At 38.1% G+C, this 15531-nt stretch overlaps 1 protein-coding gene across 1 annotated transcript; it reads right to left on the bottom strand.

Moving 5' to 3' along the window:
- Positions 1-1661: 1661 nt before the first annotated feature.
- On the bottom strand, positions 1662-15263 carry LOC106880085 (uncharacterized). The gene is made up of 5 exons (XM_089346858.1): positions 14886-15263; positions 11478-11656; positions 6989-7152; positions 4773-4933; positions 1662-2911 (listed from the first exon to the last, which is right to left on the bottom strand). The coding sequence occupies exons 1-5, from the start codon at positions 15181-15183 to the stop codon at positions 2862-2864; spliced, it is 852 nt and encodes a 283-aa protein (XP_089202984.1). The 5' UTR covers positions 15184-15263; the 3' UTR covers positions 1662-2861.
- Positions 15264-15531: the final 268 nt, after the last annotated feature.

The following is a 15531-nucleotide window of genomic DNA, read 5'->3' as shown; positions in this document are numbered from 1 at the left end:
ATCGTCCAATCATTTTCCTCCAGCTGTTGACGAATGTGTAGCAATGTTTCGCTGCCAGTGTTGGCTGCCTATACAAGCAGCCAACACTGGAAACGTGGAGACATTGTAAATAGGAATTGAGGTTTAAGTAGAACATTTTTCTTCTGTAGTACGGGAAGTGGACTGAATATAAATCTTTTAAATAAAAATCCAAGGTTTTCAAGGATTTGTGTGTGTCTGGATAATTTTCAAGGATTTTCCAGGTCTGGAATTTTACTTTTCAAATTCAAGGGTATTTAAAGAATTCAAGGGCCTGTGGGAACCCTGATTAGGAATTTGATAGGGCCTGCAGCACGATTTTCATTTTTAGGGTTATATGTGGACACAGGCCTACCCGCATGAAGATCTGCCAGTAATTATCCTCACATTTGATGTCTCAACATAATGGTTAATCACAACAATCTGAAAGCGAAACTAGCATATGTCCATTTTGCAATGATAATTCTTACATTTTTTTCAACAAAACCATACAGTTATGGATATTGTAAGAAGTGGCTAGATGAGCCAGTTCTAAAAATGTCCATATCTGCATGGTTTTACTGAGAGTCCCAAGAAATTTCAAGCTGTGGTAGTCTTGATGATTTGGGTAAATTGTTAACATAGATCTGAGCTCTTTCAAAAAGATTTAATAGAAAAATTGCGTGTTACATCTACAGAATGCATAAACCCCATAACATTAAGGTCAATATAACTGCTTTGTTAACTGGTTGAGTGCTGGAAGCAACTGTCGTGGTTTTGAAGAAAAGTGGATTATCGGTATGGTATCGGCATCGGCAAAAGTTTACAATTCTTCTGGCATTAACAGCTGATATATGATTGGCTGTCAGCTGCACAACATATGTAATGGTGATAGCTCATCTTGAAAAATGTTCAGAAACAGAAAGAGATATGCCCCAAATACAGATCCACCAGGGATGATTCGTTGAATCACGCTGACTGTTGGACAACCTCACCTCTCGTCTGTGATGTCTAATAGTTCAGCTTAGAAAATGCAGAGCTCCTGATGACTACGTTCACAGCACTTCATCCAGTAAGATGAACTTCCTTAACTAAGTGGCATTACCACACCTGTGCAATCAGAGCACAGATATCGATTTTGATATTGGTACTGGTTGATATCGAATTGAGTTATCAGATATTGGCAAATACCAATAATACTCATATCAGCTCGTCCTTAGGCTATTCAAATTTAGGAATTGGCTATACAAAGACCGATATCTTCGATATTTACTGTGAATCACTGATGAAAGTTTCAACTGGCCAAATGAAAGTTTGCCTTTTTTGCCATACCAGTTATATAGCTTGCCTAATTTGCTGTTCAGGACATGGTGTGGTATCCTTCACACTGTGTCACTAGTATTTTTACCCAAGCACAGCAAGGCAATTAACACGAAAATGGATGCGATTTAAAAGTTCTTATCTATACGAGGTGTATCAAAACTCTCCCAACCACTGGCCAGAAAGGTCCACTACTCTACGACTGCTCCCAGCACAAGACTTGTTCTCACCGTATGACGTCATTTCCTTCCCCTTTTTGTCTCTTCCTAACGTCACTCCCTCTCCCCTTGTCACTCATCTTTCCTCCACACATGAACAAGGAAATAGAACTGAAAACAAGTGTGTATATTAATTTATTTTTATTTAATCACTAGAAGTTACAACGTGACTCAAGTGAAGAGAGTTTCGTGCACTGTCACTTATCTGACCAAACACGTTTCAAATTGTGTGGGTGAGTGGGGTGTTTATATTCACATAGATACCGATTGAAATGATTAATATAATTATCACTGGATTGTTCTAGACGAAATTAGAAACAAAAAACGTACAGGATCACGTCGATTATGAATATTGATTGTTTTCAAATTGTTTGCCTGTTGAGCAGTTCAATAAATGAATAAATAAAAAATACAGTAAAATGAATTATGTAAAGAAAAAGGTTAAAGAATATATGAATATATAAACATACATATAAGCAGGAGTACCACAAACAGGGTGTCCCAGAGTTAACTTTCTAGTTCATTGAAATCGAATAAATTATTTTAAATAAAGCTGAAAAATTTTTTATGAGTATTAGTTAATTATGATACGAAATCAAACAGAATTTATAAACCTTACGTCAAAACTATATTGCAAAATTTACAACATGTGCTCCGTCTGAATCCTTCTAAGTTTCAAATCTGTCCTTAGCATTACGAAACACAAATTGAAGCATTTTAAGAAATACCTCCTGCACTGCTAACTGAATGCCTTCTTTAAGTCTAACCAAACTATTGCTCCATTCTGGGGGTGGAGCTATAGAAAATGATTTGAACAAAATTGAAAACAATGCTGTCGTGGCCAGATAAGCGGGATCCAACAGGAATGTAAAAGTTATTTTAAAAAATGAGAAAAATTATGAAATTATAGACAAAATTAAAAATTTATACGTTTTTGACAGATATTAAACAGGATAAACGTAAGTAAAAATAAGTTTCCTAAAGAATTTTCCGATTTCACTGAAATACTTAATTCTTGGACACCCTGTATGAGTGCACATGCACACACACACACACACACACACACACACACACACACATATATATATAATAAGCATGCATACATATGCACATACACACACGCATAGTTACATGCGTGGTTGTGCAGTTACAAAGCAAGCTTCGGAACTATGTGCTTTCGGGTTTAATCCTACTGTGTAGCAACTTAGACAAGTATCTTCTACTTATAATCCCGGGTTTTACTATACAACTAATTATTTGTGAGTGAATTTGGTTGATAGAAGCCGTGTGGTCATGTTGTATAAAACAGATCTTTTGATTGGTTAGTTACTCTTCCAAGCGGATGAAGATGGCCATGGAATCAGCTTTTTCAAAATCTGGAAAATAATAAAAGTAACAACAAAATTAACAGCAAAATCAACAATATGAATATTGTTTCTCTTCACGGGGTTCTGAGTTCAAAATATCGCAGAGACCGATGGAAACGACAAATCTCCTCCCGACGAAACTGCTGGCCTTCTGTCAAAATCTGAAATCAATATTTCCTTTCATTATTGATGACATAATCCCATCTATTTGGCAAATAATTGATCCTTGGGACGTAAAATTCTTCAGCTTTCGAAGCAAAGAAACATTTAATATCATTTGTGACCTCATCACAATTGACAAAATCTTACATGGATCCTTAGGGGTGAAATAGTCCCCAGTTAAGAACCACTCGACTAATATATCCATACTTAAATCCATAGTCTTATGCTTGTACAAGAGAGTGCTGCTGCTACTACTACTACTACTACTACCTGAATATTTGAATAAGATGCCTTTATTTCTAAAACTTAGATTCTGCCAGCTCGCCAACTTTTAATAATGATGGTAGTAAATCTAGTGGTTTTAAAGATAAGTTAATATATAATTCCTTTAATATTAATCTGATCAGAATCCTGCCATGATCTTTGCCTTCAGTTCATCTTTGGTATTACAAGAAACTTTGTTTGTCTCTCGCTCAACTGCGTCTCACACATAATTATCAAGGGGATTGCAATCTGGGGAGATAGGTAGCCAGATGTTAGGGGTGATGTGGTCGCAGAAATTGTCCGACGGCCATGACTGGGTTCCCCTGCTTGTGAGTCATGGTGCAGAGTCCTGTTGCCAGACATGGAATCTTCCAGCAGCCACCCTCTTTACCCAGGGCATCACTACCTCCTCCAGGCACTTGATGTAGGCCACCGTGTTGAGTCTGAAGCCGTGTGGGAAGATGAATAGGGGCATTACGTCGCCGTCACTAGTGAGCACTCCAAACATGATGGTGACTGGATGTTGGCTGAATGTTTGAGTTTTAGCACTCTCGGTACATGTTTTGGGGACACTGCAAGCCAACGGTTGTTCTGTGTGTTCACTACCTGTTCGTATTCGAGCTTCCGGCGCGAATGCCAAGCAATACATCATGTCGTTTCCAAATTTCTGGCAGAGTCAATTGCGTCATGGTGCTGTTTTTGTCACAGATGGTGCCCACTGATCCTACTATACTGTGTAGTCGACAAAACCAAAAACATCCAACGCGCATGCGCGAAATTGAAAAATATAGAATGGCAACAATTTACCCATCGCAACCTGTCTTTATGCCATTGTTTGGTTCCCTAACACTGCTTCATTATCGTTCTTTCCCTATAACTTAGTGGTGCTCTAGCATGGCCGCAATCAAATGACTAAAGTAAAAGCTAAAAGATGTCTACACTTCATTTCAATCAGTTTGGTCCTATGTTTGTCAGCTGTCTTATTTTTACGTGTATTTATTTTTTTCTCTTCTTATATACCAGGGTGTGCTGAAAAGTTCCTGGCTTTGAGAAAAAGAAAATAAAGGAAGATTAGTTAAACATGATTTTATTCAGCATATTTCCCTCTCAAATTTACAAAATTACTACAGTAGTTGTTCAGTTTCTTTTAAGAACTCAGAAATTTGTGTCTCCAGCCAGGCTTTTCGCGATACACTTAAAGCCAGGAGCTTTTCAGCAACCTCGCGAACTAAATTTCCCCACACCTACACGTGTGTAATATTATATCACACGATGATGCTCTTCGTTAAGTACTGTGAGACCTACGCTTCGCTGAGAAGGCATAACACCGAAACATGACCTGCGTTGTTTCTCGTGTTCGCCACGCAGTTATAATTAAACTTATAGTACTTATAGTACATTAACCTAGCAGAGAGACAATTAAAGCAGATGACGAAATACTTACTGTTATTCCATCTAATTCTCGAATTGTCACCTGAGTAAATTATGACAGGAAGAGGAATACGTTTCTCAAATTCACAGTGAGCAATTTCCAAAACATAGAGCCAACCTTTGTCTGCTTCACAACCATTATGCAAAGACGATATATAGAAATTACGTCTTTGACTAAAAAAGGAGAAAAACAAAATAAAGTTTCTTTGTAGTTATTGTTTTGCTGTTATTGCCGTTATCAGATCTTGTAATTTAGAAGCTTGCCTCGAATCTACATAATTTATGAAGCAAACTGGTTTCCAGGTTTGAACTGACACCGCTCATTGATACACTGGACAAGTAGTGTCCACTACTTTACAGTTCACGAAATCTTTGTGAGTGAAAGTTGCTTAGAAGTAATCTGTGTGTAGGACCATATTAAGAAGGACGGTCCTTATACGTGTGTAGTCTTTTCCCTCTTTGGCACTCCGTCGCTTACGACGTCGAGGGTTCCAGTTGAACCGATCCACGGAACAGCCTGCTCGTGAAATTAACGTGCAAGTGGCTGAGCACTCCACAGACACGTGTACCCTTAACGTAGTTCTCGGGGATATTCAGCGTGACACAGTGTGACAGGGCTGACCCTTTGAATTACAGGCACAACAGAAAGAGTGAGAGAAAGTTGTGGTGAAAGAGTACAGCAGGGTTCGCCACTATCCCCTGCCGGAGCCTCGTGGAGCTTGGGGTGTTTTCGCTCAATAAACACTCACAACACCCGGTCTGGGAATCGAAACCGCAATCCTATGACCGCGAGTCCGCTGCCCTAACCACTGGGCCATTGCGCCTCCACACGTGTGTAGTAGCCATTATTTATTAGCCAGTTTAACACAACAGCCTCACCTTTCGGCGAGGGGAGTTTAATAGAGACAATTCTTTTGCAAATATTTGGGCCAGTTTTTTTTTTTTTGCTTGGGAATAACTTCATCCCTTCCTCCTACCTAGCATTCGTAAAGGGCCAGAACAAAATTAAATGTCTTGTCCTTGCTCATCTGACTAAGGAATATTTCAAAGTGGTTATTCTTAGTCAAGAATGATCAATGGTCAAATGTATTTCAATTATTACTGTCCCCTCTTCGGATTACATTTCCAATATATACTACATTTAATCTTTAGACGGTAGGGTCTGATTTTAGCGATATTTATTGACAGTTATTTCTAGCAGGTGAAACTAGTTTATAGACAGAGGTTACTAACCACTTTTATAATTCCAGATCCACAAAGAATTACCCCAAATGTCCCTTATTTCTTTATTGCCCACAAGGGGCTAAACATAGAGGGGACAAACAAAGGGATTAAGTCGATTACATCGACACCACTGCGTAACTGGTACTTTATTTATCGACACGGAGAGGATGAAAGGCAAAGTCGACCTCGGCGGAATTTGAACTCAGAACGTTGCAGCAGACGAAATACCGACAAGCATTTCGCCCGGCGCGCTAACGTTTCTGCCAGCTCGCAGCTTACCCCAAATGTCCCTATGTACTAATCAGGTGACTCAAATCCGCCACCGTCACGAGTCAATATAAGTATGCATATGTCATTCTATGTTATTAACTTATTTCGTTTAATTACTGTACAGATAAGCAAAAAACAGAAGAGGAAAGAAAATTATACAAATTTTGTTATATTTATTCGTAAGTGAATGGATCTCGGTCTGTTTCGAGGATGACTATCAGTATTCTGTTGTTCGGTCAAGTGAAATTCCTGTTCAACGAATTAGTAGCATGTGAAACTGGTTGAGCAATTGAAACCACGAACTCACAATCACATGTTGAACATCTTGACTACCAAGCCAAATGCCTTCCTTGATACACACATGTATGTATATAAGTAAATTCCTGCGTGTGTGCTTTGTGTGTGTGTGTGTGTGTGTGTGTGTGTGCTTAGTTGTTGGCAACACAATTCTATGAAATCGATGAAATACTATAAAAGAATGCAACGAAGTTAATTCTCAATCTTTGCAGGTAAACATTAATCAATAACATTAATCCCACGATTAAACTAATATTTACTGCAACGATCGAAATGCACGGGAAGTGTATATAGTTGATTATATAGACAATGTACTTCGCTGGTAGTTTATTCATAAACGCCAGTGGGATAAAAGTATGTGTTAATCCCAAAAGGTTTTGAACACGGAATATAATTACAAATAACTTTTTAGTTATTATACAGATAAAAATTACTTACTGAAATCTATTCATTGCGAAGAGATTGACACCAGCTGCAGGTAGGTCGGACCAAGGAGAGCTTTTCAGCTTTTCACGCGAGAACCAGTTTCGAAGGTTTGTATTTCGTCCATTGAACACCATATTGACCACAGCTGTTTTGTTTTTGTAAATCACTAGTTTCACCTAAAAACAAATCGCCAATTATTATTATTGGGTTGGTGCATAATTATTGCGACTTTTTTTTTCAACACATTTTATTCAACAAAAACAATAACAACATGTCACAAAAACATCTTTAAATGATTATTCCGAAGCATATTCACAATCTACTTCAATTACTGCTTCCCATTTGCTTGGCAGATGGTCGATTCCACAGGCGAAGTTACTGCTCTTAGAGGCAATCCACTCTTTGACGGCAGTCACCAAGCCATCCAAATCGTCAGAAACTTTGTTCGCGAGCCAATGTTTCAGCGATCGATTGACGTGATAGTCCGTAGGCGCTTCTGAAGGACAATACGGCGGATGAAGATGCAGTTCCTAGCCCTCATTGGCGATAGATTCGACGACACGACCATCAACATGTGGACGTGCATTACCGTAGTGGAAGACGATATGGTTCATTTTGCGCGCTCTTTTCCTCTCGATTGCAGCGTGAATATGGTCAAGTTGAGCGAGAGAAATGTCGCTGTTGATATTTAATTGCCGCTTGCCGTTTCTGTCCGGAATCCGCCACTGTTGACGCCCATCGTCGTCATTCCACCGATAACAAATTCTGTTTGAGATGATTTCCCAGTGAATGATACCGCTCCTGTCCCACCAAACACACCACATTTCCTTCTTACAGTGGACGTCTTTCGGTATTCCTTTAGGTGAAACACCTGGCGAAACGCAAGCCTTCTTTCTTTTGACGTTTTTAAAGAGAAGCCATGATTCATCCCCAGTGACGGGATTCTTCAGGAACAGAGTTTGCTCATTTCGCTGCAGAAAATCTGTAAAAATTCGGACACGTTCGGCTTTGTTGTTATCGGGGAGTTCGTGGTGGACCCACACAGCTAGTTTCCCTACTTTGCCGAGCTTTTTTAGACGACGAACGATGGTCGAATGGTCCACATTGAAGCCCTCGGCCAACATTCTCGTTGTCAAGCTTTTGTCCTCTTCCACGGCTGCCAAAAGTGCCTCGTCGTTGAAATTTGACGATCGGCCTCTTCTTTTTTCATCTGCGAGGTTTCTTGAACTTCCTGAACCATCTTTCAACTTGGCTTTTGATGATTGTTCCTTCACCAAAATGTTCATTGAGATCGCGAAATGACTGTGCTGCATTCCAACCTTTCTCGAAGTGGTAGAGCATAATATGACGAATGTGGATATGATTTTCGATACGCATTTTTATAAAAAAATTTTTAAAAGCCGACCGTTATTTAAAGACGTTTTTCTTAAATATTGTTATTGTTTTTGTTTAATAAAATTTGTTGAAAGAAACAAAAGCCGCAATAATTATGCACCAACCCAATATTATTATTATTATCATTATTATTATTATTATTATTATTATTATTATTATTATTATTATTATTATTATTACTTCCGCCTTAGTGAAGGCGAAGGTATTGTTTTTCAGTGGTGTTTGTCTGTTTGCTTGTCCGTGGACAAGACATTTCAAGAAGCGATGGATGGATCCTGATGAAACTTTCAGGGTTGTTTGGCCTCGTGACTGATTAGGTTTTGGGATCGATCCGGTACCGGACAAGGATTTTGTATCTTTCGTTATATTTACTTTACATGAAGCATTACGATCTTACTTCGACTTCAAAGTCTTTCTTTGATTATCTCCCTTCAAAGCACGCTCATGGTCTCCACGTTAAGTCATGACGTTGCTGTTTCCAACGTTCTATTTTCGTTTCTCAGTTATTAATTTTACGCACGTCTCTATCTTAGTAGAAACTGATGGATTAAGAAATCAAACTACATAAACAAACGGCAGCAAAACCGTTCAGAAATTAAATAACACTAACATATTCAGTAACAATAATAAATTTAATTTAACCTCGACAATTTTTAGTTGTACCGATTTTGTATATATCACTCCTGCTTAAAACCTCTTACCTACTTCACAATTGCATTTCTAGCTCTGCTTTGAATGAAGCTTTACGATTTTGTGCGCAACGATGTTGTTAAACCTCCGTTACTAGCACCATATGCGGGTCCTTTCCGTTATCTTTCACGCACGGATAAATGTTTCACTAAAAGCTTTAATGGTCGTAAAGACTCTGAATCAGTGGATATGCTAAAAAAGGGCCTTCATAGCGAAAACTGTCCCTGTTTCCACTGCAGACAACACACACACAGCATTAGAAACTCGGACCGCACACCCACCTTCACATTCCACAACTATTTTTCCGGTTTTCTTTTAGTTAACTTTTGAGAGCGGTCAGGTTCATTTTTAGTATTCTCGTTTGTGAGAACCGTCGAGTTTATTTCAGATATTCATATTTTTAAAAAAATCATCTCCAGCTAATCGTTGTGATGACGTTGGTGTTGCTTTGGCAGGAGTGTGGGGGGGGGGGCGCACTCTGAGTGCTCTTGTTATTATTATTATTATTATTATTATTATTATTATTATTATTATTATTATTATTATTATTATTATTGAGTGAGAGAGCAGTGCATGCCATCAAAATGACACTGGGGTACAAATATATGAAGCCCATTATACCCATCATGACTACCCGTCTGATAAGCGCAAACCAGGCATATGTATCGCAGCCATATTTGCGCGACATGGTGAATTCATATAGAGATAAACAGCGCATGACCTTGCAGGTAGGGGCCCAGTTAGAATTTCTTTCAGGCTGAGTAGCCCATCCCACTTACAAAGTCCCTGAATTAGAGTTAAGGATGTTGAACGAAATACCCATGTTTCCAGCGGTGAATTATTCAAACTCCAAAGAATTCCTCTCAACACATGGCTATGATGCACCCCACTACTTCTACTCGTGATCAGTGATGCACATATCGCAGCCACCAAGGGACACGCTCAACTGATTAAGGTGAAACAACTGACAAGCAAATCTGTGGAATTGAGCAGAATATTTCCTGTGGCCCAGACAAAACAATGTACATGATAACACTTCCAATCAGTTAAGATCAAAAGCCATGAAAACCACTACCAGTTAATGCATCAGGACATTTATTATTATTATTATTATTGTTGTTGTTGTTGTTGTGCTAGCCGTATACCCGTATGCTAGCCAAATTTCATCTGTACCGATAAAAAAAAAAAAAACATCAGTGACTGATGAGTGTTTGGTGCCGTGAGTAGCTGGATGACTGGGGGGAAATTAGGCATTAGTGGCAGAAGAAGTATTAGTCCTGAATTGACATCGTTATATCATAGTTAACGTGATTATAGTTTAAGAACGGAATAATAAACCTGCAGTCTTCGTTCTGAGAAAGTATCTCGTATAGACATATAGTGATAAAAAGCTCAGAATACTACTATGGGTGTATGCTAATGAGGCGCAAACACAATGAAGCCACCTAATCTAACAGGTCCACTGCCGGTGATGGACATTTTTGTCGGCTGCTGATATTTCGTGCTTTTTAGCATTATACGTCTATACGGCCAAATTGCGTCATCAGTGTTTCGTTAATCAATGATTTTCCGTATCAGTAGAACTTTACCAATGACTTTTCTTTTGTGTCTGTTACCGTTCCACTTCAAAGGAAGTCAGTGTCATACGGAATGTAGACGGGATTTCTTTATCTTTTAACTTTTATTTCCATTGATATATTTTTGGCATCTTTTCTCATTTCTATATTCCTGCACTTCCGTGTCCTTCTTTCTCAATGGAATGTTAAAAATAACTTTATGGTATAGTCGTAAAACAAAAGAAAAACTGAAGATTATCCAGCAGTGCTCGGAGTCTACTCACCTGAAAACGGGCAACTATACAGTTATTTTTAAATCATGTTAATGCAATAATGTGTATGATGTATGTAACTTCCAGCAATCACCAGCTGATAATGATGCACTGAAACAATTGTAGTGATTAGTAATAAAAGTTGTTTATTCCATCTTCTCATATTGAAACTTATTAAACACACTCATACATATCTGTGTGTGTGTGTGTGTGTGTGTGTGTGTGTGTGTGTGTGTGTGTGTGTGTGTGTGTGTGTGTGTGTGTGTGTGTGTGTCTGTGTGTGTGTGTGTGTCTGTGTCTGTGTGTGCGTGTGAGCGCACAGATAGCGCAAATATATTATGAATGTCTTCGGACGGCAGAGTCCATAGACTTGTGGATATAATATTTTTAAGTACATAAGTATTTATTCATGTCTTTACGTTCTGAGTTTAAATACATTCAAGGTAAACTTTGATTTTTAAAATCAGTAAAATAAGTAATCTCAAGAACATCGATTATTTCTTCCCACAAAATGGATGACTTGATGCCAACTTAAGTTTGTGTATGTTTGTGTATATGAATGCGCATAAGGATCATTTGTGCACGTACCTCATCAACTGAAAGATGGTCCCAGAAATCGAGAATAGTATGTCGGAAGAAGTTAGGACAGAAGCTACCTCTGCATTCGTCCACATTCCAGGACGAAGGACTTCCTATGTTATTAAAGGAATCATAGACTTTCGAACCAGCACCCATTGATAAGGCATATGCTTTGATCCATTGACTATCTGAAATAATAATAATAATAATAATAATAATAATAATAATAATAATAATAATAATAATAATAATAATAATAATAATAATAATCACAACATCATTTTGTAAACAGCAAAGAAGACCTGCTACAGTATGCTGCTAGTGCAGAAGGATTTAACACAAATGGACTTGAGAAGAGTGCTCATGAATTCAGATCAAGAACAGCCAACGAGAGTGAAGAAACCCTACTCCGTATGGAATTACATGGTCAGTTCCACCGTAAAACCAACAAATTAAAAGACCAAGAAGCATCATGGAGGTGGCCCAACAAGGATGACCTAAAAAAGAATACTGAAAGCCTAATCATCGCAGCCCAAGACCAGGCATTGAATACCAACTCAGTGAAAAGGAATATATACCACACATGTGCATCGGACCTCTTCAGAGACACGACAAAGTAGCCCAAAACCTCCACTGGCTACTATGCCGTAAGTATGGTATGAGGTTACGGGTGATTGGTACCAAAATACACTGGAAAATGTGATGGACGAAAGGGGAAGGCAAAAATTCTCTGGGACTTTGATTTTCAGACAAAGTGTTAGAGCACCGAAGGACGGATATAGTAACGTTTAGGAGGGACAAACAAGAGTGCCTAACAAGAGGGGCAAACAAGAGTGTCAGGAGATCAACACATCATCATGAAAGGAAGAGAAAAGGTTGATAAATATGGATACCTGAGAATTGAGATCGCTAAGGTGTGGCAGCTACGTGAGTCGAACTTAAAGGTTATCCTTATGGTCATCGGAGTATTGGGTTCAATACCACCCAATCTGAAAAAGCATCTGAAAACCTTAGAAATACCCTACACCCTAGATGTATTGCAAATATTGACATTACTTGGAACTGCACGCATATTGCGTAAATCACTGTCTGTCTGAGGTCCTTGTTGTGACTTGACAAAAAGTACAAGCCCCTGTAGACACAATATCTTCAATCAACACCCACACGATATTGTATACAGCACTACATCTATAGTGATAATAATGATAGTAGTAGTAGTAGTAGTAGTAGTAGTAGTAGTAGTAGTAGTAGTAGTAGTAGTAGTAGTAGTATGAATAATAATAATAATAATAATAATAATAATAATAATAATAATAATAATAATAATAGGAAGAAGAAGAAGAAGAAGAAGAAGAAGAAGAAGAAGAAGAAGAAGAAGAAGAAGAAGAAGAAGAAGAAGAAGAAGAAGAAGAAGAAGAAGAAGAAGAAGAAGAAGAAGAAGAAGAAGAAGAAGAAGAAACAATAAAAGCTATAAAACAAATGAAATCCAAACTAAAACTAGAACAGCAACGGACCATGATAAAACGATGGCAAGAAAAGCCCCTACATGGTAAATATTGGGCTAAACTAAATGCAAAAAAATAGACAGAGAAAAATCCCAGCAATGGCTGAGAAGCTCAGGACTCAAAGCAGAGACTGTAGGATTTTTAATTGCTGCACAAGACCAAAGCCTCCCCACCAGAAATTACCAAAAACATATATTGAAAAGAGACATAACAAGTAACTGCAGAATATATGGAGATGGACAAGAAACAATAAATCATATTATCTCTGGCTGCCTAGTCCTGCTAAGAAGGAATATATTCACAGACACGACAGAGCTGGGACCTATATACACTGGAAGCTATGCCAATACTATAGAATAACAACAGAAAAGATATGGTATAAACACAAGCCAGAAAAGGTTACAGAAAACGAGAAAGCAACCATACTCTGGGATATGCCAATACACACAGATAGAGAAAGTAAGGCCAATAGACCAGATATAGTTGTCAAAGATCATGAAGGAAAAAAATGCTTTCTAATTGATGTATCAATAGCAGCAGATGACAACGTTTCTCTAAAAGAAATGGAAAAACTTTCAAAATACAAAGACCTGGAAATTGAGGTAACTCGAATGTGGAATCTAAAAACAGAAACAATTCCTATCATAGTAGGTGCCTTAGGTATAATAAAAAAATATTCAGACAAATACATAACAAAAACACCAGGACTTACAAATATATATAACATACAGAAAATTGCACTACTGGGCACTGCACACATCCTACGCAAAACACTTTCAATACAGTAACCGTAAGAGCACCACAGCAAACCACAGCACATACCCAAGGCGCACAGAGCTGCGCTCGGTAGTGAAGTGAAAGCACGTTATAAAAATAAAACTACTGAATAATAATAATAATAATAATAATAATAATAATAATAATAATAATAATAATAATAATAATAATAATAATAATAATGATATGTATAAAGTTAAACTGCACCCGGTTGTGCACTTTCGACGCGGGAATAATGAGGCACCCTTAACCATAATTACCTTCAGGTTATCCTTGGGAAAGTTGTAGTACCAGTAAGTGAATCCGGAGCTCATGAAATGCCAGGTTGGCGTCTGGCGGAATTTAGGTCTTTCTCACAGGGTGGTGGAATTGCGAGTGAAAACGTCAAATATAAATGTTGCGGACATCAGTGTGAATGAGATTGGAACTGATAATATTAAATATCTCTCACCTGGCAGGGTAAGCTTTGTCGTCATCTAGTGGCTGCAGTATGAAAGAAAGGAGGAAAGACGGAATGCAGCTGTGACGGAATGTTGCACCCGAAGTGTAACTAGAAGATTTTGCGACATTGGACAGAATGAGTGAGATATGGTTTGAAAATATGATGGACAAGAAACAATAAATCATATTATCTCTGGCTGCTAAGAAGGAATATATTCACAGACACGACAGAACTGGGACCTATATACACTGGAAGTTATGCCAACACTATGGAATAAAAACAGAAAAAAGATGGTATAAACACATGCCAGAAAAGGTCACAGAAAACGAGAAAGCAACCATACTCTGGGATATGCCAATACACACAGATAAAGAAATTAAGGCCAATAGACCAGATATAGTTATCAAAGATCATGAAGTATATGTTTGATGTAACTCTGCAGAGACTAAGTGACCAAGAAAGACCAATAAAATTGAAATGTTGGTTATCAGAAGTAGAAGTCGAAGATATCAAATACAGAATCTACCAGACAGAAAATAGAAAGATAAGACTGGTAGATGGCAATGGCCCTGAAAGCAGAGATGTGAAGGCTCAACATCAACAACAACAACAAAAGCAACAACAACAATAATATTGATTTCAAATTATGGCACAAGGCCATCAATTTCGAAGAGTAAAAGAAGCTTCACTTACTTCTGTAGAAAGAAATATCGTTGCTGTCATTCGCGCTGACGACTGTCATTATATTTTTCGGTGAGTAATTCTTACAAACATGGCTGACATTGTTGTAAGTGAAGAATTCTGATTGGCTGTTTAGAGCGATGCCGGCACATTCCAGTACACTTGATACGGTGGAGAATTGTTGTGTTGGAGGTGTCTGAAGATAACCATAGGAATAACCAGGTTCCAAACGTTTGTAGTAAGCATCATCAAATTCCTGATCTGAGGTAACAGCCAGGATTGTTGTAAGGGTTAACAGCAGCACTTTCATCACTTCTGGGTGAATTAAGGAAAACTGGGAGATTCTTGACTCTAGAAGGGGGAAAGAAATGGCATGAAAGAGAGAGAGAGAGAGGGAAATTTAATATGTAAGGAGAGAAGGGGTAAGAGGGTATTACTGAGGATGGGAAAATATTAGAGAGTAAAAGGGAGAAATCCTGAAAGAGAGGAAATCCTGAAATAACAAGATGTAAAATGTTTGCGTGCGAGAGCAAGGTTATTCGGGAAAAAAGGAACGAAATTGAAATAAATTACAATACAATTTAGAATAGAAAATTTAAAAGTTAGGTACAGATCCTGGGTATGATTTTAAACTACTTCCAGTATTGGGCACAGGTTC

Source organism: Octopus bimaculoides, unplaced genomic scaffold, assembly GCF_046866305.1.
Source record: "Octopus bimaculoides isolate indiv1 unplaced genomic scaffold, ASM4686630v1 contig241, whole genome shotgun sequence".
Taxonomy (NCBI): Eukaryota; Metazoa; Mollusca; class Cephalopoda; order Octopoda; family Octopodidae; genus Octopus; species Octopus bimaculoides.
The sequence above is the reverse complement of the archived record's forward strand: the minus strand, read 5'-3'. Positions and strand labels throughout refer to the sequence as shown.

Excerpts from the sequence above, each read along its gene's own strand:
- LOC106880085 (XM_089346858.1), bottom strand. The coding sequence starts at position 15,183 with ATGAAAGTGCTGCTGTTAACCCTTACAACAATCCTGGCTGTTACCTCA. Across the intron at positions 11,657-14,885 it reads CGATATTTCTTTCTACAGAA|ATAGTCAATGGATCAAAGCA; the intron begins GTAAGTGAAGCT and ends TTATTATTTCAG. Across the intron at positions 4,934-6,988 it reads TTCGCAATGAATAGATTTCA|TCAAAGACGTAATTTCTATA; the intron begins GTAAGTAATTTT and ends CTCCTTTTTTAG.